This window comes from Sapajus apella, unplaced genomic scaffold (assembly GCF_009761245.1).
Source record: "Sapajus apella isolate SASKATOON/1434 unplaced genomic scaffold, GSC_monkey_1.0 scaffold220, whole genome shotgun sequence".
NCBI lineage: Eukaryota > Metazoa > Chordata > Mammalia > Primates > Cebidae > Sapajus > Sapajus apella.
In genome coordinates, this window is record NW_022437160.1 from 519,287 (window position 1) to 546,661 (window position 27,375).

The 27,375-nt window shown below is 58.3% G+C and overlaps 1 protein-coding gene across 1 annotated transcript; it reads left to right on the forward strand.

Annotated features, from left to right (window-relative positions):
* On the forward strand, window positions 1-27,375 carry LMTK3 (lemur tyrosine kinase 3). Its single transcript, XM_032270977.1, is given in 18 exon segments — window positions 1-359; window positions 2,109-2,221; window positions 3,128-3,261; window positions 3,547-3,697; window positions 4,207-4,283; window positions 4,728-4,846; window positions 9,852-9,939; window positions 10,260-10,408; window positions 11,256-11,340; window positions 11,414-11,535; window positions 11,669-11,818; window positions 12,375-13,461; window positions 13,463-13,633; window positions 13,635-14,898; window positions 18,984-19,399; window positions 22,217-22,352; window positions 22,493-22,630; window positions 26,856-27,375. Coding segments are annotated over 18 exon segments (4,425 nt in total). The 5' UTR covers window positions 1-351; the 3' UTR covers window positions 26,873-27,375.

The following is a 27,375-nucleotide window of genomic DNA, read 5'->3' on the forward strand; positions in this document are numbered from 1 at the left end:
TTCTCACTCCCCGCCCCCCGATTCCATCCCCTCCTCCCTGCAGCCCCGGCCGTGCGCCCCCTCCCTCCCGCGATGAACCTGCCTCAGTTTCTCCAACGAGACACCCCGAGGGCAGCCCCTTCCCCCTTCCCCGGAGCCCCGCGATGAGGAGGGCTGCGCTCTGCGGGGAGTGTGCACTGCCCGGCCGGTGTGCGCCACGGCTGCGCGTTTTGGTGGAAAGCCCTGGGCCCCTACTGGGGGTTGGGGTGGGGGGCTGGGTCGCCTGCGCCGAGTGTTGCTGAGGCTGCGTCTTGGGTGCGCAGCTCCGGCCCAGCCTCACCCAGGGGGACGCCTCGCAGGTGCTCACGGACGATGGAGAGGTCCGCGCCCAGGGTGGGAGTCCGCGCTTCCGGGTGTGTCTGCAACTCGGGGCGCTGGAGGGTGGGATGTGACCCCCAGACGGCGGCGGCCTGGCACGTGATGTATGTGTGTCCTTGTCTGATGTGTCGGTGTCCCCGATGGACCGGGTTCCAGTCCCAGCTTTGCCACTCCCGGGCTTGTGTGCCTCGGGGCAGGTGACTGCCCCGCGCTGTGCCTCAGTTGCCTCATCTGTACAATGGGCATGATTTAAAAATACCTATCTCAGAGGGCGGTGGTGAGGATTGAAAGGTAATTCTGTACGTGTAAAACGCTGCGGACGATACCTGGCACAGACTAAATGCTCATAAGAATAAATATATTAAATAAACTATGATCATGTATCTTTTGTATGAGGCAAGTGCTTGTGGTTGTGTAACGTCTGCGTAACCTCACGGGAAACGTGGGTATTTGCGATCCGTGTGTCTGTGCGTGTCTGTGTTGTGGGTGTGTGTCTTTGTATGTTATGCGTGTCCGTGTGTTTATATATGTGATGTGTGACTGTGGTGGGGTTCTGTCTCTTTGTAACCTTGTGTGAAAGGTGTGTGTATTTGTGTTGTGTGTGTCCATGGCTGTTTAGGTGTGTGATAAGTGCATCTCTGTGTGTCTGTGTATTCAATCTGTGTGCCCATGTCTGTGCTTACGTATAATGTGTGACTGTGCATATGTGCATGTTATGTGTATCAGTGTGTGATGTTTATATGTTATTTTTGCAAGTAAATTATGTAGCCCTGTAAGTATAAGTTGTGTGTGCCCATATACATGTGTATGTAATATGTCTGGTGTATCCATCCGAGTGAAGCATGTGTCCGTGTGAGGCATGTTATGTGTCCATGTACATGCATGTGTTATGTGTGTTTCTGTGTACTCATGTATGTGATGTGCCTGTCTGTGTAGCGGCTGTGTTTGTGTCTATGTTAGTTCATGTGATGTGTGTGTGTGACATGCATGTATGTGATAATTGCGTCTGTGGGTGTTCTTTGTTGCCCATGTATCTAGGGACTGTCTGCGTGGCTGTGACTATGAGTGTCAGCATGTTACGGTGGTGTCCGTGGGGATCTTTGCCTGTGGCGTGTGCGTCTGTGGATGTGGGGCTTTATTTGTCTGAGGCATGTGTGGGTCTTTGTGATGCTTTGACGTTCCTGCGTGGCCGGGTGCATCTGTGCTGGAAGCGGGCCTGCCTGTGCGTTTCCAGTGCGGCCGTCCCTGCGTCTTTGTGTGTGACGTGTACGTGTCCCCGTCTGCTGATGGCTGTCCACCTTTGTATGTGATGCGCTTGTCTATGAGGGTCCCTGCGACGTGTGTCAGCTGTGTGTGGGCTGCGCGTGCCTGACAGTTGCATCTTAGCGTGTAGCACATGTGTCCAAGCTGGTGGCATGTCACAGCGGTGTCCGGGCCAGGCACCCGTGGGCCCTGCCCCCCCCCCCCCCCCCCCCCCTCGGGGGCGGGCCCCTCTTTCTCCCCCCCCCCATCCTACCCTCTCCCCCCCACCCCAGCAACCCCGGCTCCCCAGCTCCTCTCCTCTGTCCGCCTCTCCATCCCTTCATCCGTCTGTCCCTTCAAAGAGGGGGAGGGGGGTACCTGAGCCAGCAAGCAGCCCCTCCCTCCCCCTGTCCTGCGTCTCCAGCCCCTCTCCTGGGCCGGGAGGAGGCCAGGGTCGCGCGGGTCCCCATGGCTGGGGGCTGAGGGCCCGCCCCCCCCCTCCTCCCCAGCCGCCACCACCTCCACCTCCCTGCCATCCTCGACAAGATGCCTGCCCCCGGCGCCCTCATCCTCCTTGCGGCCGTCTCCGCCTCCGGTTGCCTGGCGTCCCCGGCCCACCCCGGTGAGTCTGTCGGGCCATCAGTCTGTCCGGCGGCCCCCACCCCCGCGGCGGCCTCGCTGTCTGCCCAGGGGTCTGTCTGCGGGTCCCGGCCAGTCACCTGGTGCGCGTCTTCCCGCAGCCCAGTCGGGCCCGGAGCGGCGGGGACGGTGCTTCTGTCAGCAGGGCCTGTGGGAGGGAGGCTGGGGGCTGGGTGGGGAGGGGGCTCCGTTTGGGCAACGTGTGTGTATGCGTCCACGCATGTGTTTGTGCAGGTGTGTGCAGGAAGCCGGGGACGGACAGGGCCGCTGGGAGAATTGGGGGCAGAGGACAGGAATACTATTTCTAAGGGGGACACAACACGGGAGGCCGTCTCTGGCTTCTGGAGAGACCCCGGGCTTGCGGAGTTCCCTTCTCGCAGCCTTGTGCTGGGGATAGAGGACATCGGTGTGCGCCAAGCGTCCCTAAAAAAGACAGATCTCAACCCCACAAACTGGGAGGTTCCAGCATGGGGCAAGAATCTTCTCCCAGCCTGCAGCTGAGAGCTCGTTCTCCTCCCCAGTGAGGGGTAATGGGGCTGTCCATGGGAGCGTATTTTAAATTCTGCAAGCTCCAAGCTTCACTATTACTCCTCCTTCCCTCAGCCCTCATTGGAATTCATCCAAGTCTGGGGTGAGAGGATGGGGTGGGATGAGGTGGGGGGGGTCCCAGTTTGGGACTAGGAGACCCCACCCCCAATCCAACCACTTGGGAAGGCCCCAAACTACAACTCCCACAATGCCTTGGGCCACTCTGCACCTCTGCCAAGGGGCCCCTGGTCGTAGAGCATCATGGGAGTTGTAGTCCAAGACGTGCTGGGACGGAAGGGGGCCATGATTCCAGGATCTAGGGACTTGAAGCTGGGACCCCAGCCCAGCCCTGTGCCCACAGATGGATTCGCCCTGGGTCGGGCTCCTCTGGCTCCTCCCTACGCTGTGGTCCTCATTTCCTGCTCCGGCCTGCTGGCCTTCATCTTCCTCCTCCTCACCTGTCTCTGCTGCAAACGGGGCGATGTCGGCTTCAAGGTGAGGTGCATGAGGGGTTTCAACTTGGAGAGGAAGACTCCAACAAGGCCTTTACCCCCAAGCCAGGTGGTTAGTGGGGAGAGGGGGGCAGCCAACCTAAAAGCACCTTCTAGCTTGAAGCTATGGCAAGATCTGGAGCCTTGGGATGGAGAAATGGGGGATGGAAATTGGGCCGGGACTGGGGGACAGTTACGAGAATGAAGGGGAAACAAACTTAAGAGAAAGACGATGGCGCGTCTCTCAGCCCTGCGTTCTCCCACCCCTCCTCGTCCCTCCTCGCCCCAGGAGTTTGAGAACCCTGAAGGGGAGGACTGCTCTGGAGAGTACACTCCCCCGGCGGAGGAGACCTCCTCCTCACAGTCGCTGCCTGATGTCTACATTCTCCCGCTGGCTGAGGTCTCCCTGCCAATGCCTGCCCCGCAGCCTTCACACTCAGGTACTGCCCCACGCCATGACTAGAATTCCATGGTGTCCCAGGAAAGGCCAGAAGATGTTGAGTGTCTTCTTTTAGGGCTGGGGAGGCTGAGACCAGGGAAGGCCAATGGGAAAGGTAGAGGTGGAAGTCCCGGAATCTGGGAAGCAGCCTATGGGGAGGCAGACAGAGATCATCTTGGTAGAAGCCCTTGCTTCATCCAAAACCAGATTTGGGGATTCTTGTGGGGCAAGCAGTGGTGAGATTAGCATAGAGCACAGTCTCAGAGGCAGCCAATGGGAGGCTGAAATCATATCGTAGGAGCTTGGGATGCCAAAGAGAAGCACTGATTGGATGCTGGAGTCTTGTGAGCAGCCAATGAGGAATCTGATATTCTGACATGGAATGTGGGTGGCAGCCAATGAAAAGAGAGTGATGTCTGCTCTGACCCCAGTCCCCACTGACTTGGGATGTGTTGGTGGCACTCAGGAAGGGGGAGAGGCTCAGGGACTTTCCACTCTTGCCCTCCCCAGACATGACCACCCCACTGGGCCTTAGCCGCCAGCATCTCAGCTACCTACAGGAGATTGGGAGTGGCTGGTTTGGGAAGGTGAGTGGGCTGGGGAGGGGAGGCAGGGCTCCATGGATCCCGGGTTGTCCTGTTCTGTGTCCACACCCCTGCTCTCACCACTTCTCATCTGTCCCTCGCCTGCTCCCCGTGCCCCCTCAGCCTGCCATCCCCGCTCCCACCCGCCCCATCCCGACATCTGTCAGTCAGCGCCTCCCTCCTCACTCCATTGACCACTCCGCCGCGCCACCCGGCTCTCCACGCGTCCGTCCGTCTGTCCATCCTTCCATCCGTCCCTGCGTCCATCGGACTCTGGGCCCGTGAGTGTCTCACCCCATGTCTGGTGGGGGTCTAGGGTGGTGGGATGTGAAGGAACAATCTAGAAAGGAGCCGGGGGTGGGGAGCTGTGTGGTGGAGTGGAGCTAGTCCCAAGGGGAAGGGGCTGGGGAAACGGCACTCACTGACTCCTGGGCACTCCTTGACCAGGTGATCCTGGGAGAGATTTTCTCCGACTACACCCCCGCCCAAGTGGTGGTGAAGGAGCTCCGAGCCAGCGCCGGGCCCCTGGAGCAACGCAAGTTCATCTCGGAGGCACAGCCATACAGGTACTGGGGGCTTCTCAGGGGGTGTGCGCCTTGTCCAGGTGACATTCAGGAGTGGACGGAGCGCTGTATGGGGTCAAACCTGGAATCTACCTCTTCCTGGCTGTGCAGCTCTGGCAGGAGAACTTCCCTCCCTGAACCTCAGGTTCTTCCTCTGGACCGAGCAAGGGGTGGGAAGTGAGAGGCAGGATGGTGGAGAAGGGGGGAGCACAGAAGCTGAGCTAGAGGCCTGCTCCTCTCCACTTTGAACCTCCGGATCTTCATCTGTAAAGTCAGTTCAGGAAGCCCTAGTGTCCTCCTGAAGGGGGCAGCTGAGAGGACGTGAGATCTCCATGTTCAGTGCTGGGTACCGGCTGGTTCTTCCCTTCCCCAGGACACAGACCAGGTCCCCGAGCAGGTGTGCATGCAGGCCACTGAGGAGCTCCGTCCCTGCTCTGCTTGGTCTGTTCTCCACTCTAATTGCTTCTAGGATGGGGTCTAGGTAAACATTTGCCAGATAAATTCCTTGTGAAGTAGTGAGTTCCCTGTTTTGGAAAGGGGGTGTTCGCAGAGACCCCTCATCAGAACAGTTGTAAAGGTGGGCTTTACCTTGAGAGACACATTGGATGTTGGCACTCCTTGCTCCAAACCCTCCCATGGCTCCCCACTGTCTACAGGACACATCCGCTCTCCCTGACAGCCCACAGGCCCTGCACAGTCTGACGCTGTCCCCTTCCTGCCACTGTCCCCCTCATCCCAGCCACCCTGGCCTCCTCACTGACCCTCACCACGGAAGCCTCTTCCCTGCCTAGTGCCTTGGTCCTTGCTATATCCTCTCTCTAGAATATCACTCCTTGCTCACCCCCAGCTGTGAATGGGGCCCCTTTCCTTCCTCAGGTCTCAGCTCACAGAGACCTCCCCTAAATCCTCCCCTCCTTCCAAAGAGGGTCCTGGGATGCTCCGCCACATCACGGCGTGTGTTTTCTTCATAACCTGTATCCCAGCTTGTCACTATATTATCTCCTTATTTGCTTATTGCCTATCTCTCCCTAGACCTGTGCTGGCAACCACTGGCCGCCTATGTCGATCAGATTTAAACTAAGATGGGCACCGTGGTGTGTGCCTGTAGTCCCACCACTTCAGGAGGCCAAAGTGGGAGGACTGCTTGAGGCCAGAAACTGGAGGCTGCAGTGAGCTATGATTGCACCACTGCACTCCCCCTGGGCGACAGAGCGAGACCCTGTCTCTATATAAATAAAAAAATAAAATTTAAGCTAATTAAAATGCAATTACATTTAAAATCCTCATCATATCTCAAGTGCTCGATAGCCACCTGTAGCCAGTGGCTCCCTGAGAGGCAGGCCTGGTCTAGAACATTTCCACCTTTGCAAAGTTATGTTGGACAGTGCTGGTCTATACTAGCAGCAGCTCAGGGTCCGTCTCGTTTCCCGAGCACAAGTTCTGTTGGCTCTCAGCAGACGTTTGCTTATCGAGCCACAGACATGAGATCAAATTCCAATGTTGCCATCGTTACCAGCTGTGTGACCCTAGGCAAGTCACTTCGCCTCTCTGAGCCTGTTTCCGTCTGGATCAAATAGTGATCATCATCCTGCCTAGCAGGTTGCTGGGAGGATTTGACAGCAGAGCGGCCGGCCTTGGCCAGATTCGTGGGTGATGTGCAGTGAATCCTGGCTTCTTTCTGCACCAGCCATCCCGAGTCTCCCATGCTAGGAGCTCCAGCCAACGTTCAAGCGCCACACATGGCAGAAGCTTTATGAACACTTTTGTCAGGCCGGGTGTGGTGGCTCACGCCTGTAATCCTAGCACTTTGGGAGGCCGAGGCAGGCAGACCATGAGGTCAGGAGTTCAAGACCAGCCTGGCCAACATGGTGAAACCCCGTCTCTACTAAAAATACAAACATTAGCCAGGTGTGATGGCGGACACTTGTAATCCCGTCTACTCACGAGGCTGAGGCAGGAGAATCATTTGACTCCCGGAGGCAGAGGTTGCAGTGAGCCAAGATTGTGCCACTGCTCTCTGGCCTGGGAGACAGAGCAAGAAAACAACAACACTTTGTGGCATGATTCTTCTGCCAAGCAGGAGCAAGAGACCCTGTTCTCCCGAGAAGGACACACAGCATTACAGCAGAGCCTGGTTACACACAGGCAGTAGATGGCTGAGTACTGGGCAGTGACCTCACACCACACACGTGACTCTGCCTCACCCCAGGCCCCCAGTTGGAAAGTAACTAGTAAGTTCCTGTGCACCCACTCCTGGCCAGACTCTGGACTGCAAGCCTGAAACGTTCTCACCCTCCTGCAGACCTCCAAATATTCTCACCCTCCTGAAGACCTCCAGTCCTTCTCTTTGCATGTGTTAATTATTGAGCATTTATTAGTCTAGGCACCCGGGACATCAGGCAGGAAGAAGACACATCAAATTCTCATCCTAGGAGAGCTCACCCCCTAGTGGAGAAGACACAAAATAGATAAATGAAGAAAAAAAAATTTTTTTTCCAAGGCTCACTGCAGCCTTGACCTCCTGGGCTCATGATCTTCCTGCCTCAGCTGCCTACATAGCCACTCTACCTGGCTAATTTTTCTTTTCATTTATTTATCTATTTTTTTTTTAGATGAAGTCTTGCGCTGTCACCCAGGCTGGAGTGAACTGGCACAATCTTGGCTCACTGCAACTTCCGCCTTCCGGGTTCAATGGATTCTCCTACCTCAGCCTCCCAAGTAGCTGGGATTACAGGCGCACACTACCATGCCCCGCTAATTTTTTGTATTTTTAGTAGAGATGGGGGTTTCACCGTGGTGGCCAGGCTGGTCTTGAACTCCTGACCTCGTGATCCATCCATCTTAGCTTCCCAGTGTTGGGATTACAAGTGTGAGCCACTGCGCCCAGCCTGGCTATTTTTTTTTTTTTCTAAATTGTAGAGATGGAGTCTCACTGTGTTGCCCTGGCTGGTCTCAAACTTCTAGGCTCCAGCGATCCTCCCGCCTCAGCCTCCTAGAGTGCTGGCATTTCAGGCGAGAGCCACTATGCCAAAGCCAGAAATGCATCTTAAAAAGAGACACTGTCAGAGAATAAGTACCATGAGGAAATGAAGCAGTATGTGACAAAGGCCTGCCTTGGACAGGACCATCAGGGAGGCCGGGTTGACTTGGAGGAGTCAGCCATGCAAAGCACTGTGGGAAGTGCGTCCCAGGCAGCAGGAACAGCAGGTGCAAAGGCTTTGAGACAAGAAGAAGCTCATGGAGAGTGAGCAGCCCTGGAAATGCAGTTTGCATGCAAGGTGAAGGCCAGACTCAGTGGCTCATGCCTGTAATCCCAGCACTTTGGGAGGCTGAGGCCCAGGGATCACTTGAGGTCAGGAGCTTGAGACCACCATGGCCAACATGGCAAAACCCCAGTCTTTACTAAAAAATACAAAAATTAGCCAGGTGGCAGGGCGTGGTGGCTCAAGCCTGTAATACCAGCACTTTGGGAGGCCAAGGCAGGCAGATCGCCTGAGGTCAGGAGTTCGAGACAAGCCTGATCAATATAGTGAAACCCTGTCTCGACTAAAAATACAAAAATTAAGCCAAGTGTGGTGGCGGGTGCCTGTAGTCCCAGCTACTCGGTTTCCCTTTTACAGATGAGGGAAACTGAGGCCGGGAGTATAGAAGTGATTTGTCTGAGATGACACACCTAGTAAAGTGGGAGTCAGGGTTCAAACCCCTGAGCCTGACTCTTTCCCACAGCATGAGGGTAAAGCAGGGGCATCCAGCCCAGCACTGGGGGGCAGCGAAGCTTCCTGGGGAGATGTTGATGCAGAGGCCTGGGGGGCCAAGAGAACTTGATGAGAGGTGGGCGTTCTGCAGGCCGGGCACAGTGGCTCACGCTTGTAATCCCAGCACTTTAGGAGGCCAAGGTGGGCGAATCGCCAGAGGTCGGGAGTTCAAGACCAGCCTGGTAACATGGAGAAACCCCATCTCTACTAAAAATACAAAAATTAGTTGGGCGTGGTGGTGGGCACCTGTAATTCCAGCTGCTTGGGAGGCTGAGGCAGGAGAATTGCTTGAACCTGGGAGGTGGAGGTTGCAGTGAGCCGAGATTGCACCATTGCACTCCAGCCTGAGTGACAAGAGCGAAACTCCGTCTCAAAAAAAAAAAATTTTTTTTTAAAAAGGAAAGAAAAGAAAAAAGAGAGAGGGAACTATAGGTGCAAAGGCCTGGGCCTAAGCAAGGGCCTGCAAGTTGGGAAAACCCACAAGGGCTGAAGCTGACCCCCAGCCCAGCCCGAGGGGCAGGAGGGATCAAAGTGCCGGTGCTCTGTCCTGGGGTGCTGGGAAGCCGCGGAGGGTAGTGTGCAGTGAAAAGCAGGTCAGGGGCAAACGGAAGGAGGGAGACTGGAGCCAAGGAGGCCAGGAGGAGGCTGGGGGGAGGAAGAGGAGGAGACCGAGAAGAGTCCGGGGCAGGAATGAAGATGGAGGTGAGGCGTAAGGAGAAAGGAGAGGTACAGGGGTGCCTGTGTATCTGGCCCCAGGAGCAGGCCAGTGAGGGCCATCCAGACAGAGACGAGGGCGAAAGAGCAAGACTCCATCTCAAAAAAATAAATAAGTAAATAAAAAATAAAAGGAGAAGGAGTGGGGTGTAGTCAAGGAGACAGACTCTGAGGTGAGGAGACCGAGATCCAAAAGGTAAAGTGGTGCGGGGGCTCACACCTGTAATCCCCACACTTTGGGGGGCCGAGGAGGGTGCATTGCTTCAGGTCAGAAATTCGAGACCAGCCTGGCCAATATGGAGAAACCCCGTCTCTACTAAAAATACAAAAATTAGCCGGGTGTAGTAGCACATGCCCGTAATCCTGGCTACTCGGGAGGCTGAGGCAGGGCTCCCGCCTGGGTGACAGAGTGAGACTCCAACTCAAAAAACCAAAACAATAAAAAAGGGTGGAGGCAGCAGTTTGGTTCAGCTGGGAGACTGGGTGGGCATGAGGAGGAAGGGGCTGCCTCCCCGACCCATCACATCCTCACTCTGCAGGAGCTTGCAGCATCCCAACGTACTTCAGTGCCTGGGTCTGTGCGTGGAGACGCTGCCGTTTCTGCTGATTATGGAGTTCTGTCAACTGGTGAGGGTCTTGGGTGGTTGGGGAAGAGCAGAGGGAGGAGCTGGACGGGGCAGGGCCAAGCCTGGTGCCCTTGGACTTTGTCGTCAGCATCATCATCATCGTAGATGATGTGTGGCATGTGCATTTCTCAAGTGCTGACTGTCCTGGGGGCTGCGCTGAACAAGCAGGCGAGATGGACTCTTATTACCTGCTTCAAGCAGCAGGGGAATCTGAGGCTCAGAGGGGCTACCTAGTGACAGCAGAGGCCACCCCAACCTCGGGGCAGATTCAGTGGAGGTGTGAGGGGCTAGTGGTGCTGACCTTCCTTGCCTCCCTCCCAGGGGGACCTGAAGCGTTACCTCCGAGCCCAGCGGCCCCCTGAGGGCCTGTCCCCCGAACTACCCCCTCGAGACTTGCGAACGCTGCAGAGGATGGGCTTGGAGATCGCCCGCGGGCTAGCGCACCTGCACTCCCACAACTACGTGCACAGGTGGGAAAGACGGGGAGCCGCGGGAGGAGCTACTAATGGGAAGGAGTGGAGGCTGCAGAGCAGGGGTTAAAGTGGGGGCGGACCCATGACTGGCTGACACAAAATAGGAATGAACCAAGGGGGGTCTGGAGGAGGGGCCAGTAGAGAAGGGGCCAGGAGGGGAATGGGAGGAGCCAAGTGAGAGGTAGGCAGGGTCAGGTGATGAGGGGAGAGGCCAGGAGAGGAGGAGGAGGAGGAGGAGGAGCCACGGGAGGGGAAAGGGTCAGGAGAGAAAGAAGAGGAGCCAGGAGAGGAAGAGGGACCAGGAGATAAGGAGGAGCCAGAGGAGGGAGAGGAGGAGCCAGGAGAGGGCGAGTGGGCAGAAGAAGAGGAGAAACCAGGGGAGGGGGAAGGTTCAGGAGAGGAGGAGCCAGGAGAGAAGGAGGGGCAGGAGAGGAGGAGGAGCCAGTGGAGGAGTCGGAGTCGGGGAGGGGGAGGGGTCAGAAGAGGAGGAGGGGCCAGGAAAGGAATGGAAAGAGCCAGGTGAGGGGGATGCAGGGTCAGGTGGTGAGGAGAGGGGCCGGGAAGGGGAGGGGGAGGAGTCAACAGAGAAGGGTCAGATGAAGAAAATGAGGAACCAGGACAGAGGAAAAGGAGAGGAGGCTTGGAGAAACCAGGGGAGAGGAGAAGACAAGACAGCAGGGTAGAATGAAAGCAGTCAAGAGTGAAGGGGCAGAGTAAGAGGCAAGGGCATAGTGAGTGTCGTGGGGCGGGGTCACGTGAGGGGCGGAGTCAGATGGAAGGGGCATGATCAGGGGTGGCGCAGGAGGGCTGTCCCTGCGCCCACCTCCTCGCGTTCTTCCCGCAGCGACCTAGCCCTGCGCAACTGCCTGCTGACCTCGGACCTGACCGTGCGCATCGGAGACTACGGGCTCGCCCACAGCAACTACAAAGTACGGCTGCCCGCAGTCGGGATGGGGGCTATGGGGTACCCTGACCTGTCTGACCCGGCCCTGGCTTCCCCAGGAGGACTACTACCTGACCCCAGAGCGCCTGTGGATCCCGCTGCGCTGGGCAGCGCCCGAGCTCCTCGGGGAGCTGCACGGGACCTTCATGGTGGTGGACCAGAGCCGTGAGAGCAACATCTGGTGAGGACCCTGGGCCACGGGGTCGAGGCAGGCAAGGAAGATGGAAGGGTTAATAGATGCCACCGGTTCTACAGATGGGAAAACTGAGGCCCAGGCGGATCAGGGCTGGGCAATATCTCTCTGCTCTCCACAGGTCCCTGGGGGTGACCCTGTGGGAGCTGTTTGAGTTTGGGGCCCAGCCTTACCGCCACCTGTCAGACGAGGAGGTCCTCGCCTTCGTGGTCCGCCAGCAGCATGTGAAGCTGGCCCGGCCGAGGCTCAAGCTGCCCTACGCAGACTACTGGTGAGGGCTGGCCCATCCGGGGCTCTGGGCCTGCCGCACCCCACCCAAGATGGTCCCACAGCCCCACCTAATTTCTCACAACACCCACATCCTGTTTGCCCTCCAGAGTGAAGTGGGGATGTCCCCATCCTCTCTGACAGCATCTGCTACTTGGAGGGGGACACAGGCAGGGGGTGGCAGAGCTGTGATCTGAACCTGCTTCACCTTAGATCCCTGCTTCTTACCTGATTCCAGAACTCATAGCCCAAACGAGGGCACCACATGCACCAGCTGTTCCCCACATCTGCTGCTGTGTCCCCTCTCCCTCCAGGTCCCTGTCACCCACTCTCTAGGGGCATCTTTCCCCCACTCCTGCTTCTCTGGGTCTTAATACCCAACCCCCCAGCCCAGTTACCTCCTCTGAATCTGCCCTCTTCTGTCCCCCCTTCTTCCTGGATCTCTGCCCCACTTCTTGGGTCTCTGTCTTCCTCTCTCTGGGTCTCTGTCCCCCCTCTTTCTGGTTGTCTGTCCCCTCCCTGGGTCTCTACCCTGTTCACTCTGCCCCACCTCTTCCCAGGTATGACATACTTCAGTCCTGCTGGCGGCCACCTGCCCAGCGCCCTTCTGCCTCTGATCTCCAACTGCAGCTCACCTACTTGCTCTCTGAGCGGCCCCCTCGGCCCCCACCTCCGCCACCACCACCCCGAGACGGCCCCTTCCCCTGGCCCTGGCCACCTGCACACAGTGCACCCCGCCCGGGGACCCTGTCCTCCCCATTCCCCCTGCTGGATGGCTTCCCTGGGGCCGACCCTGATGATGTGCTCACGGTCACCGAGAGCAGCCGTGGCCTCAACCTCGAGTGCCTGTGGGAGAAGGCCCGGCGTGGGGCCGGCCGGGGTGGGGCGGCGCCCACCTGGCAGCCAGCGTCGGCACCCCCAGCCCCCCACGCCAACCCCTCCAACCCTTTCTACGAGGCGCTGTCCACGCCCAGCGTGCTGCCTGTTATCAGTGCCCGCAGCCCCTCCGTGAGCAGCGAGTACTACATCCGCCTGGAGGAGCACGGCTCCCCTCCTGAGCCTCTCTTCCCTAACGACTGGGACCCCCTGGACCCAGGAGTGCCTGCCCCTCAGGCCCCCCAGGCCCCGTCCGAGGTGCCCCAGCTGGTGTCCGAGACCTGGGCCTCCCCCCTCTTTCCGGCCCAGTCCTCAGCGTCAGGCAGCTTCCTGCTGAGCGGCTGGGACCCCGAGGGCCGGGGCGCCGGGGAGACCCTGGCAGGAGACCCTGCCGAGGTCCTGGGGGAGCGGGGGACCGCCCCGTGGGTGGAAGAAGAAGAGGAGGAGGAGGAGGGCAGCTCCCCAGGGGAAGACAGCAGCAGCCTTGGAGGTGGCCCGAGCCGCCGGGGCCCCCTACCCTGTCCCCTGTGCAGCCGAGAGGGGGCCTGCTCCTGCCTGCCACTGGAGCGGGGGGACGCTGTGGCAGGCTGGGGGGGCCACCCTGCTCTTGGCTGTCCCCACCCCCCCGAGGACGACTCCTCGCTGCGGGCAGAGCGGGGTTCCCTGGCCGACTTGCCTATGGCCCCCCCCGCCTCGGCCCCCCCCGAGTTTCTGGACCCCCTTATGGGGGCGGCGGCGCCCCAGTACCCCGGGCGGGGGCCACCTCCCGCTCCCCCCCCCCCCGCCGCCACCTCCTCGGGTCCTCGCGGACCCCGCCGCGTCCCCCGACCCCCCTTCGGCCGTGGCCAGTCCCGGTTCAGGCCTCTCGTCGCCGGGCCCCAAGCCGGGGGACAGCGGCTACGAGACCGAGACCCCTTTTTCCCCCGAGGGAGCCTTCCCAGGTGGGGGGGGCGGCCGAGGAGGAAGGGGTCCCTCGGCCGCGGGCTCCCCCCGAGCCACCCGACCCAGGAGCGCCCCGGCCACCTCCAGACCCGGGTCCGCTCCTGCTCCCGGGGCCCCGGGAGAAGCCGACCTTCGTGGTTCAAGTGAGCACGGAGCAGCTGCTGATGTCCCTGCGGGAGGATGTGACAAGGAACCTCCTGGGGGAGAAGGGGGCGACAGCCCGGGAGACCGGACCCAGGAAGGCGGGGAGAGGCCCCGGGAACAGAGAGAAAGCCCCGGGCCTGAGCAGGGACCCAACAGCCCTCGGCAACGGGAAACAAGCCCCAAGCCCGAGCCTCCCAGTGAACGGGGTGACAGTGCTGGAGAACGGGGACCAGAGAGCCCCGGACATCGAGAAGGCGGGCACCGAGGAGAAGGCGGCGGAGAATGGGGCCCTGGCGTCCCCCGAGAGAGAAGAGAAAGTGCTGGAGAATGGGGAGCTGACACCCCCAAGGAGGGAGGAGAAGGCGCTGGAGAATGGGGAGCTGAGGTCCCCAGAGGCCGGGGAGAAGGTGCTGGTGAATGGGGGCCTGACACCCCCAAAGAGCGAGGACAAGGTGTCAGAGAATGGGGGCCTGAGATTCCCCAGGAACACAGAGAGGCCCCCAGAGACTGGGCCTTGGAGAGCTGCAGGGCCATGGGAGAAGAAGCCCGAGAGTTGGGGTCCAGCCCCCACGATCGGGGAGCCAGCCCCAGAGACCTCTCTGGAGAGAGCCCCTGCACTCAGCGCAGTGGGCTCCTCCCCGAACGGCGGGGAGACAGCCCCTGGCCCCCTTGGCCCAGCCCCCAAGAACGGGACGCTGGAACCCGGGACCGAGAGGAGAGCCCCCGAGACTGGGGGGGCGCCGAGAGTCCCAGGGGCTGGGAGGCTGGACCTCGGGAGTGGGGGCCGAGCCCCAGTGGGCACGGGGACGGCTCCCGGCGGCGGCCCCGGAAGCGGCGTGGACGCAAAGGTCGGATGGGTAGACAACACGAGGCCACAGCCACCGCCGCCACCACTGCCACCGCCACCGGAGGCGCACCCGAGGAGGCCGGAGCCAGCGCCCCCGAGAACCAGGCCGGAGGTGGCCTCCGAGGGAGAGCCCGGGGCCCCAGACAGCAGGGCCGGCGGAGACACGGCACCCAGCGGAGACGGGGACCCCCCCAAGCCCGAGAGGAAGGGCCCCGAGATGCCACGACTGTTCTTGGACTTGGGACCCCCTCAGGGGAACAGCGAGCAGATCAAAGGTGAGGAGGCTGCGGGGCACGGCCAGGGCTGAGGTCCGGCTGTTTCTGAGGCGTGCGGTGGGTGAGCGTGGGTAAAGATGTCAGGTCAGGCTGGCAGTGATGAATGCAGGCCCTGGAACCCGCACCGCCTGGGCTCACATCCTGGCTCGGTCCCCTCCCTTGCTCTTTGGCCTTGGGCAAATGTCCTTGCTGCACAGTGCCTCAGTTTACCTATCTGCCCCAAACGGATGGCAGGGATAGAACCTACCTCATAGGATTGCTGTGAAGGTTAAATGAATTTGGAAGCCCAAAGCACTAAACCAGGGCAGGGATTTGGTAAGCACCTGCTCTTACTAGTGAAATTCATTTAGATAGGAGTCTCATGCCCACAGGGGCCAGACGATACAGGGAAATGGATGAAGCATGCTGGGGAGGCAGAGTGGGGCTTCAGAAGAAAATGCCGTGTAGACGCAGCAGCCACTTCTCAGGAAGGTGCATCTGGTGCCGGCGAATCTACCACTTCCCACCCCCCCCTTTTTTTTTAAGACGGAGTTTCACCATGTTGGCCAGGGTGGTCTCGAACTCCTGACCTCAGGTGATCTGCCCGCCTTAGCCTCCCAAAGTGCTGGGATTATAGGCCTGACCCACGGCGCCCGGCTGCCACTTTTCCCTTTTAAACTAGACCTCTAGTTTTTGTTTTGATGGTTGCAGCCAATTCAAAGGAAGCCTGTCTGGGTGGCTCAAAGGCCCCAGGCGACCAGCATGTGCTGTGTCGTTTAAACTTTCCAATAAGCTGGTCAGGCACAGTGGCTCATGCCTGTAATCACAGCACTTTGGAAGGCTGAGGCAGGAGGATCACTTGAGGTCAGGAGTTTGAGAACAGACTGACCAACACGACAAAACCCCATCTCTACTAAAAATACAAAAATTAGCCAGGCATGGTGGTGTGCACCTGTGGTTCCAGCTACTCGGAAGGCTGAGGCTCGAGAATCGCTTCAACCTGGGAGGTGGAGGTTGCAGTAAGCCGAGATCTTGGCACTGCACTCCAGCCTGGGTGACAGAGCAAGACTCTGTCTCCAAAAACTTTCCAATAAGCTAAGGCATCTGTCCAGTGTGCCAGGCCTCCTGTGTGCCAGGCCCTGAGCTGCCCAAGTCTGGGACTCAGGGAGCTTCAGACCCAACTCCACCACCATGGAATTAGTGAGCTACAAGGCCAAGAAATCCCTTTTCTGAACATTGAGTTTTGATAGGAACACAAAGAGTGTTTTGCCACAGAGGAAACTATTTAAGATAAATGAAGGGTAAAAGTAAACAGCCCTTGTTGAGATGTGGACATAGGAAATACAGTTCCAGCAGATCTCTAGGAGGTGAAATTTCCTTAAATACTGGTATGAAAAAGCCGGGCATGGTGGCTCACGCCTGTAATCCCAGCACTTTGGGAGGCTAAGGTGGGCAGATCACAAGGTCAGGAGTTCAAGACCAGCCTGACCAACATGGTGAAACTAAAAATACAAAAATTAGCTGGGGGTGGTGGTGGGCGCCTGTAATCCCAGCTACTCAGGAGGCTGAGGCAGGAGAATTTCTTGAACCCAGGAAGACAGAGGTTGCAGTGAGCCGAGATCTTGCCAGTGTACTCTAGCCTGGGCGACGGAGTGACACACTATCTTAAAAAAAAAAAAAACTGGTATGAAAGTTTTAAGTGGCTGGGTCCTGTTTTATATTGGCCACCTCACAGCCACACTTGAGGAAAGAGGAGCCTGTGGCTCAGTGGGCAAGGGTCAGGAAGCGGGCTGGACATAGGACGTTTCTTCCTTAAAGCCCGTGGTGTTTGAACACTGACATTTCCTTGAGATTGTTGTAGGGAGTTTGTGACCAGCTGTATCAGGAAATAGCGCCGGCAGCATGAAAATGTTGGGAAATGAGCAGCTAAGATGCCTCAGAGGATCTGGGTTGGATTAGGATTGGTGAGAAGAGGCAGAGAATGGCCTGCTTTTTTCCATCAAGTGAACTCTTGAAGGATGCTTCAGGACCCCACCCAAATTTGCCCTTTCCAGGAAGTCTTCCTGATTTTTAAAGGTTGTCACTGTGACCTTTATCTGGGTACTCATAACCCCCAGAAAAACTCCCTTTATGCTGCATCCCCCATAAATCCATCATCCTGAGATGTCTGGTCCACAAAAGCATGAAGAAGGTGGTCATCAAGGGGGGACAGTGTTCTAGATAGAGGGCAATGAGATAGGCACTGGCTCAGCATGTTTAGAGAATAGCAAAAGGTAGTAAAACTTGAGTAGAGAGAACGAGGACCAGAGAGGGACCATGTGCATTCATCTTTCTCCCTGCAGCACCTCAGTCCTCCTCTTGCCCCCACCAACTGCCAGAACAGGGCCATTCACTTATGCAGTAATGGAGGGATAAGTGATCCCTGTTCATCTGCCAGTGAGGAAACAGGCTCAGAGAGGCCGATCTGGCCAGGTGCAGTGGCTCATGTCTGTAATCCTGGCACTTTGAGAGACCCAACGAGGCGGATCACTTGAGGTCAGGAGTTCAAAACCAGCCTGGCCAACATGGTGAAACCCCGTCTCTACTAAAAAATACAAAAATTAGCCAGGCGTGGTGGCACGTGCCTGTAGTCCCAGCTACTCAGGAGGCTGAGGCAGGAGAATCGCTTGAACCCGGGAGGCGGAGGTTGCAGTGAGCCGAGATCGCACCACTGCATTCCAGCCTGGGTTACAGAGCGAGACTCGGTCCCCCGCACCAAAAAAGAGAGAGATCTGTTTGCCCAGTGACACACAGCAAGTGAAGATAGGCTTGGGATTCCGAGCCGGGTTTCCTCCTCCAGGGACCTCAAGTCCTTCCTTCCCAGTAGGCTAAAATTGGAGAGTCTAGGGTCAGGGAAGGGGTCTGGAGATGGTTAGACACCCCAAATTTGGCAATCAAGCGCCAGAGAGAGGAAGTACCCTGGTCATTGTCACACAGCAGGTAGCATTCACACATTAATCCTACAGTGACGGGGTACTTCTGTGTGCTTGGGGCCTGGAAGTGAGGCTATGAATGAGTCAGACTCAGTCTCTGTTCTTTAGCAAGGCAAACACACCACCACAGAAGTATAATTACACGCTGAGAAAATCTGCTCAGGAGAGGTGCTTGGTGGATGGGGTGCAGAGTGGGTGCTCCTGACCTGGGAGATTTCTGAAGGCTTTGAAAGCCCAAAGCTGGGCAATGCGCAGGACTTGTGTTAGAAAAGAGTCCAGGCTGGGCGAGGTGGCTCACACCTGTAATCCCAGCACTTTGGGAGGCTGAGGAGGGTGGATCACTAGGTCAGTAGTTCAAGACCAGTCTGGCCAGCATGGTCAAACCCCGTCTCTACTAAAAATATAAAAAATTAGCCATGCATGGTGGCACACCTGTATAGTCTGAGCTACCTGGGAGGCCGAGGCAGGAGAACTGCTTGAACCGAGGAGGGCTAGTTTGCAGTGAGCCGAGATGGAGCCATTGCACTCCAGCCTGGGAGACAGAGCGAGACTGTCTCAAAACAAAAAAAAAAAAGAAAAGAAAAGAAAAGAAAAGAAAAAAAGGGAGTCCAGGCTGGGCACGTTGGCTCACGCTTGTAATTCCAGCATTTTGGGAGGCTGAGGTGGGAGGACTGCTTGAGGCCAGGAGTTTGAGACCAGTCTGGGCAACACAGTGAGACCCCTGTCTCTTAAAAAATAAAAAAGAAAGAAAGAAAAGAAAAACAAAAGGGAGTCCAAGCAGATGGAACGCACGTGCAAAGGCCTGTAAGTGTGAGGAATGGTGTGGTGGCCTATGTGGCTAGATGGAGGTCAGGCCAGAAGGAGGTGGGGACAGAGGCCAGGGAGGTCAGCTGGGCCAGGGCACGCGGGCCTGGTGGGCTGTGGGAAGTCGGGGCTTAAAGCCGTTGGCATCGGGGAGCTCTGGGAGATTGAACACTGGAGAGGCCCTTTCCCACCCTGCCTGGAGAAAGGCCCCGGTGCAGCCCTTCCGAGGCCCAGATTGTGCGGGGGACTTTTACCTGAAGCCACACAGCTAGGTGGGGGGCCTGCCTCCGTCTCCTCGGGACAGGGGCTCACCTGTCTCTCCCCTCGCAGCCAGGCTCTCCCGGCTCTCACTGGCGCTGCCGCCGCTCACGCTCACGCCGTTCCCGGGGCCGGGCCCGCGGCGGCCCCCGTGGGAGGGCGCGGACGCCGGGGCGGCTGGCGGGGAGGCCGGCGGGGCGGGGTCGTCGGGGCCGGCGGAGGAGGACGGGGAGGACGAGGACGAGGACGAGGAGGAGGACGAGGAGGCGGCGGCGTCGGGCGCGGCGGCGGGGCCGCGGGGCCCCGGGAGGGCGCGAGCAGCCCCGGTGCCCGTCGTGGTGAGCAGCGCCGACGCGGACGCGGCCCGCCCGCTGCGGGGGCTGCTCAAGTCTCCACGCGGGGCCGACGAGCCAGAGGACAGCGAGTTGGAGAGGAAGCGCAAGATGGTCTCCTTCCACGGGGACGTGACCGTCTACCTCTTCGACCAGGTACGGTACCCGAGAGGGCGCGGATGTGGGGGCGCGGCCTGAAGGGAGCCGGGCCTAGAGCGGGGCGGGGCCTGGCGGGACGCCGAGCTGGAGCGGGGCGGGGCCTGGCGGGACGCCGAGCTGGAGCGGGGCGGGGCCTGGCGGGACGCCGAGCTGGAGCGGGGCGGGGCCTGGAGGGATGCCGAGCTGGAACGGGGCGGGGCCTGGAGGGATGCCGAGCTGGAGCGGGGCGGGGCCTGGCGGGATGCCGAGCAGGAGCGGGGCGGGGACTGGGGCGGGGCCGAGCTAGAGTGGGGCGGGGCCTGGAGGGAGAGCTAGCCTTAGTAGGGCGGGGCCTAAGGGAGTGCACTTATGGAGTGGGGCGGGGCCGAGCTAGAATGGGGCGGGGCCCGGAGAGGGCGCTCTGGGCCTGGGGCGGGGCCTAGACGAAGGCTGCGCTTAGAGTGAGGCGGGGTCCAGAGCAGAGTTTGGAACTGGCGGAGTCTAGAGACGGGGCGGGGCCTGGAAGAAGACCACTCCTAGGATTGGGACAGGGTCTGGAGGGGGGCCTGAAGGAAGACCAAGCCTATGGCGCCGCAAGAGGAGGCCTGGAGGAAGTCTAAGGCTGGAGTGAGGCGGAGCCTAGGGCGGGGCGGATAGAGCAAGGCGCAGGCAGGCCCTGGAAGGGGAAGGCGAGGTCTGGGGAGAGACTGATCAGGGAAATGGGGCGGGACTAGGGAAGATGGAAGGAGGCTTTGAATGTGAGGGCAGGGCCTGGCAATGGGGCAGGTCCGGGAGGACGGGCCGAACCCAGAGCTGGGGTGGGACCTGGGGCGAGGGCGGGGCTTATGATGGGGCGGGGTCTAGAGGGAGAGGAGAGGCCTGGAGAGTGAGAGGGAGGGTGAGTCCGAAAGGAAAGAGGGGAGTACTGGGTAGTCAAGTATGGGATCCTGGGGAGACTCGGGAGGAAATGTTGAGAAGAGGATTGGGGCGTGGCCTGGATGGTGTGAGCGGGGCCTAGTGAGAGTTTGGGCATGGTTTTTTGACTAGAGTTCTAGTGTCTGTAGGTCTGTCTGGCCATGGAGCAAATCTTACCCACTAGGGAAGGGTCATGGCTAGGCTGCAGGTGGGCTTCAGAGATGCAGCGGGCAGTCTTAAGGTAATTGGGGTGGGGTCAGGGATGGCAGACCTAACTACTGGGACGTGTCTTTAAAGAGATGGGTTGAGGGCCGGGCGCGGTGGCTCAAGCCTGTAATCCCAGCACTTTGGGAGGCCGAGGCGGGTGGATCACGAGGTCAAGAGATCGAGACCATCCTGGTCAACATGGTGAAAACCCGTCTCTACTAAAAATACAAAAAATTATCTGGGCATGGTGGTGCATGCCTGTAATCCCAGCTACTCAGGAGGCTGAGGCAGGAGAATTGCCTGAACCCAGGAGGTGGAGGTTGCGGTGAGCCGAGATCGTGCCATTGCACTCCAGCCTGGGTAACAAGAGCGAAACTCCGTCTCAAAAAAAAAAAAAAAAAAAAAAGAGATGGGTTGAAGATTGTGTTAAGAGTTAGGCCTCTGCCGGGCGCGGTGGCTCACGCCTTTAATCCCAGCATTTTGGGAGGTCGAGGTGGACCGATCCCCTGAGGTTGGAAGTTCGAGACCAGCCTGACCAACATGGAAAAACCCCGTCTCTACTAAAAATACAAAATTAGCCGGGCGTGGTGGTGCGCGCCTGTAACCCCAGCTACTTGGGAGGCTGAGGCAGGAGAACTGCTTGAACCCGGGAGGTGGCGGTTCCAGTGAGCCGAGATTTCGCCATTGCACTCCAGCCTGGGTGACAAAGCGAGACTCCGTCTCAAAAAAAAAAAAACAAAAAAAAAAAAACAGTCGTCGTGGCTCACGCCTGTAATCTCAGCATCTTGATTACGGCATTTTGTGAGGCCAAGGCAGGAGGATCGCTTGAGGCCAGGAGTTTGAGACCTGCCTAGCCAATATGGCAAGACCCTGTCTCTTAAAAAAAAAAAAAAAAAAAAAAAAAAAGTATCTGGGTGTGGTGGCGCACACCTGTAGTCCCAGCTACTCAGGACGCTGAGGTGAGAGGATCACTTGAGCCCAGGAGGTCGAGGCTGCATTAAGCCATGATCGCAACACGGCTCCAGCCTGGGCGACAGTGAGATTGTGTTTAAAACAAAAACATAGGGGATGGTGTTGAAGAGAAAAAGGGAGGGTGAGTGGTGCTTAGGGACTGCAGCCTTGTCTAGATGAACCTGGGGCGGGCGTACCGGGCTGAGATTATGAGAGGAATGGAGGCAAGGCCAAGAACTGGGGCCTGGGCGACTGCAGCGTATTCAGAGGGGTGAGACTTGGAGGGCGGGAGCAGGTCTACTTCTGAGGGAGGGCTCGAGGGCACAGTCACAGCGTCCAGCATGGGATGCGCTCAGGATGGGGCAGGGGTTGGAAGGGCCAAGGGAGCCGTTTAGATCTCAGAGATGGTGGGACTGATGGGGACGGGGTGGGGCTTACGGAGATCACTTTGAGTTAGGGGATCCGGTGGAGGCCGCGCATTAAGGAACCAGGAGAGAATCCCTGCTGTGGGCTACTTAGCTGTGTGTAGGGCTCCGCTGTCAGGTAAGGAGCCTCGGGCCGGGTTGAGGTTAAGGCTGGCCCAAGGCTTCGAAGCCAGATCAAGGGTTCCACCCACCTCTCCAGAGAGTGCGAGTCAGTGATTACAAACGGGGATTCCTAGATCCCCAGAAATATTAGCGGGGTTTTGTGGCTTTTGGAGGATGCAGTAAATGGAACATGACGGTTTGTCCCCTCTGGCTTCCCCCTAACCTGCCTTCACAGGAGACGCCAACCAACGAGCTGAGCGTCCAGGGCCCCCCCGAGGGGGACACGGACCCGTCAACGCCTCCAGCGCCCCCGACGCCTCCCCACCCCGCCACCCCCGGAGATGGGTTTCCCAGCAACGACAGCGGCTTTGGTGAGGGCAGGGCCTATAGGACGGGAGGGGGCGGGAGTGGGCCGGAGGGGGCGGGACTCATGGGGCGGACGGGGAGGGATCGGAGGGCGGGAGCGCCGTAGGTGCCTGCGGTCTGACTGCGGTCTTCCCTTCCGCCGCAGGAGGCAGTTTCGAGTGGGCGGAGGATTTCCCCCTCCTCCCCCCTCCAGGCCCCCCCCTGTGCTTCTCCCGCTTCTCCGTCTCGCCTGCGCTGGAGACCCCGGGGCCACCCGCCCGGGCCCCCGACGCCCGGCCCGCAGGTATCAGGTTCAAGGCCTCGGCCCTGCCCCTCCTCTGCCCGTCTCTGTGCCTCTATGCTCCACTGCCAATTTCTTGTGACCATCTTTGAATGTCCCTGCCTCTCTCTTCCGGGTCTCTTCTCTCTCCTCTCTCAGTCGTCAGACACCACCCCCCCAGCTCTGGAACCAGCTCAGACCAGGCGGTGTCCATCAGACGGTCATAGGCAGGCAGGCCGCCCCCACCACTGAGCCTCAGTTTCCTCTTCTGTAGGGATTCCCCCCACTCCCAACTCTTGCCCATCTTTGTCCCATCTCTGGGCTCAGACTCTGGCCTGGCACTTGCCAGATCCTAATCCAACCTCCGTTTGGGGAACACGGTGCTCAGAGGCAGACAAGGACAGAGGAACCCAGCGTGCTCAAAGCCCGTTGGTGTGAACCAGAGCAGAGAGGACACGGCTGGGGTTAGAGAGCAGTCACAGCGGCACTGCTGCTCTCGCCTGGACGCTGCAGTGCCTCACCACAATTTAACCCATTTAATGTTCAGTTCGATCCCATGGGGTGGATTCTAGTCTCGTCCTCATTTCTTTTCTTTTTTTTTGATACAGAATCTCGCTCTGTCGCCCAGGCTGGCATGCACCACCACACCCAGCTCATTTTTTTTTTGTATTTTTACTAGATATGGGGTTTTACCATGTTGGCCAGGCTGGTCTCAAACTCCTGACCTCAAATGATCCTCCCGCCTTGGCCTCCCAAAGTGCTGGGATTACAGGCGTGAGCGACCGGGCCCTCCCAGTCTCGCCCCCATGTTACAAAAGAGAACACCGAGGCATGGAGAGAAGTGAGGAGCTGGGATTCAAACCTGCAGCTGCTCAGCCTCTGGGCCTGCACCCTCGCCAGTAGTGAACATTGGTCTGGTTTCTGTCCTGGCGTTTCACATGTGCCATATCGCTAATCCTTGTGGCCACCTTGGGAGAGGGGTCAGGTCACCCAACTCTTGGTAATGCTGAGGCCACTCTCAGGGAGAGGAGGGCACAGGCAGGTCCCAGCACAGGACTGGAATGGGACTGGGCCCTCTGCTGCCCCCTGCTGCCGAGCGAGGGGACACCGCAGGATACAGAGCTTGTGCCCAGCCTGACAGGGCAGGTGGGCTCCCGGATATCTGAGCTAAGGTAGAAGGTGCCACTGGAGAGTTTCACTCCTGCTTCCCCAGTCTTGCCTCAGTCCAGATATTGTCCCTGCCATTTCTCAGCTGTGTGACCTGGGGCAAGTCGCTTTCCCTCTCTGTGCTCATCTGTAGAGTGTGAATGATAACAGGATCTAACTCATGAGATTGCTGAGGGGATTAAACGGCTTAGTCCTCCCATGTATGTAGCACAGAGCTTGTTCATGCAGCAGCGGTCTCTAACCATTAACGATTAATTTTGAGATGGAGTTTCACTCTTGTTGCCCAGGCTGGAGTGCAGTGGCTCAATCTTGAATCACTGCAACTTTCACCTCCCGGGTTCAAGTGATTTTTCTGCTTCAGCCTCCTGAGTAGCTGGGATTACAGGCGCCTGCCACCACACCTGGCTAATTTTTGTGTTTTTAGTAGAGACGGGGTTTTGACATGTTGGCCAGGCTGGTCTTGAACTCCTGAGCTCAGGCAATCTGCAATCTGCCTGTCTTGGCCTCCCCAAGTGCTGGGATTACAGGAGTGAGCCACTGTGCTTAGCCCCATTAGCGATTATTATTATTAGCTATGATTGTGCTTAATTAAGCTGATGTTTTCTGAGCATCCCCTGTGTGCAGGCACTGTGCTGGGCACAGGGGATTCAGGGTGGAGCAAGAAGTGGGAGCCTGCCCGGCCCTGCCCACAGACACTGACCACACACTGCCACGACAGATGAATACTGCAAACTCAGGCTGGCAGGAAAAGCAGATGACAAGAGCAAAGGACTTTGTTTCCCCCTTAGAAGCGTATTAACTGGGGACTGGAAGGGTTGCTTGTCATGAACTAGGCAAAGGGCGTGGCGTGCTGGCAGAGAGGACAGCTTGCACACAGGGCCTGAGGCAGTAGAGAGCTTGGCCCACTCAAGGAACAGGAGATTGGTGTGGCTGGGGGTGACAGAGAGCATGGAGGGCTGGGGAGAGGGGGAAGGGCAGAGCATGGAGGGCTGGGGGTGCACTGAGGAGCTGGGACTTTGTCCTGGGGGTGCTAGGGAGCCATGGAGGACTATCAGCAGGGGAGGGAAGTCAATGTTGGGTGCAGGAAGATGCTCTGGGGCCACTTGGGGCCAGAAGCAGGGCAAGAGTGGGAGCTGGGAGGCTGGGGAGAGGACAGTGAGCCACGGCCATGCTAATGGAGAGGTTGGACAGGGCAGAGAGTCAAGGGCAGGCGGGATGGTGCTGGGGCTGACTCTTCTTCACTTGACTGCATCCTCAGGCTTCACTCTGAATGTCATTTCCTCCCTGAGGGTCTCTGTGAGGACAGGGTGGGGTGAATTCCAGGGTGTGGGGACACTGGCCAAGTGGTGAGTCAGGGCTGAGCTGGCAGGCCAGGATGACTTCACCTTTAATCACCAGGAGAGGAGACGGAGGGTGCAATCGTGCGAAACCCCAAATCCCTTCACTCAGTTGACAGATATTTCTGTGGCAGCATGGTCTGCGAGCTGCTGAGCCTGTCTGGCTCCCAAGACCATGGAGTGGGGGCCTGAGGCCAGTCCTCCCCTCTGCCCTGCTCAGCATGGCTCTGTCCACTTAGCAAAGGTTTACTGGGTGCTGAGAGATGCCACATATCCTCCCAAAGTCTCCATGAAGCATGAAGGTCATGCTTGCCATTTAAAGAGGGAAACTGGACGGGTGAGGTGGCTCACGCCTGTAATCCCAGAACTTTGGGAGGCCAAGACGGGTGGATCACCTGAGGTCAGGAGTTCGAGACCAGCCTGACCAACATGGTGAAACCTCATCTCTACTAAAAATAAAAAAATTAGCTGGGCATGGTGGCGCATGCCTGTAATCCCAGCTACTCGGGAGGCTGAGGCAGGAGAATCACTTGAACCCGGGAGGCGGAGGTTGCAGTGAGCCGAGATCAAGCCTCTGCATTCTAGCCTGGAGACAGAGCAAGCCTCTGTCTCAAAAAAAAAAAAAAAAGGGAGGGGGTACTGAAGCTCAGGACGGGGAGTGAAGACATTGACCTGACCGAGGGCCCCCCAGGTAAGAAGTACAGGGGGGAGCATGAGGGATCCTGATGTAAGACCCTCAACGAGAACCTGCCCCTCACAGACCTTCGTTTTCTGGTCTGTGCAATGCATGGGGCTTTCATTCCACTTGCCTGGGGAGGCCAGAGCTAGAGTCATGGGGAAGTTTGGTGGGAGTTTCTGGGGAGAGTGCTTTGACCAGGAAAAGGGGTGCTTTGTGCCAGGGGGATGTTAGAGACACAGCAGTGACCACAGCCCCTGTCGTCTCTGAGCTTACATTCTACAGGAACAAGCTAGACAGGAAACTCTCAACAAGGACGGGCTAGGCCGAGTGCAGTGGGTCACGGCTGTAATCCCAGCACTTTTAGGAGGCCAAGGTGGGTGGACCACCTGAGGTCAGGAATTTGAGACCAGCCTAGCCAACATGGTGAAACCCTGTCTCTATGAAAAACACAAAAATTAGCTGGGTGTGATGGCCAGCATCTATAATCCCAGCTACTCAGGAAATTGAGATAGGAGAATTGCTTGAACCCGGGAGGCAGAGGTTGCAGTGAGCCAAGACTGCACCAGTACACTCCAGCCTGGGCAGGAGAGCAAGACTCCGTCTCAAAACAAACAAGCAAACAAACAAAAAAAAAACCAAAAAAAAAAAAAAAAAAAAAAAACAAGGACAGGGTCATCCCAGAGTGAGAATCGCAAAGCCGTCAGAGGAAATGAGCAAGAAAGGCTGGAGCATGCAGGGGTGACTGCTTGACTCCGAATCGTGGGGGAAGGCCTCTGTGGAGGAAGCATTGCAGCTGGGGTCTGAGTCACATGGGAAGAGTGTTCCGGGCAGCCGGAACAGCACGTGTGAAGGCCCTGGGGTCAGATGGTGCTGGGAGCACTGGAGGAAGAGCAGGAGGCCCAGTGGCTGGAGCAGAGGGGAGGAGAGGGGTAGGTGAGGACAGAGAGGACCCAGAACAGATCTTTCCAGCCACGGTGGGTGAGGGCTTTGCTTTTCTGCTGAGTGACTTAGAAGCCATGAGGCTGTCCCCCTAGTAATTTCATTTCCCTCTTCTGTCCATCTTCAGGCCCCGTGGAGAATTGATTCCCCGAAGACCCGACCCCCCTGCACCCCCAGAAGAGGGGTTGAGAATGGAATCCTCTGTGGACGACGGCGCCACTGCCACCACCGCAGACGCAGCCTCCGGCGAGGCCCCTGAGGCCGGGCCCTCTCCCTCCCCCTCCCCCACCATGTGCCAAACGGGAGGCCCTGGCCCTCCGCCCCCTAGCCCCCCAGACCGCTCCCCTGACCCCCCTGACCCCCTCGGTGCCAAATGAGGCAGGAATCCCCCCAGCCCTCCCTAGAGAGCAGCCTTTCTTGGAACTGAACTGAACTCTTTTGGGCCTGGAGCCCCTTGACACAGCGGAGGTCCCTCCTCACCCACTTCTGGCCCCAAACAGGGGCCACAGGCTTCGGGGACCCGGACCCCCCATCTTGCGTCTCCCTTTCCTTCCCCAGCCCGGCCCCTGGAGGGGCCTCTGGTTCAAACCTTCGCGTGGCATTTTCACATTATTTAAAAAAGACAAAAAAACAACTTTTTGGAGGAA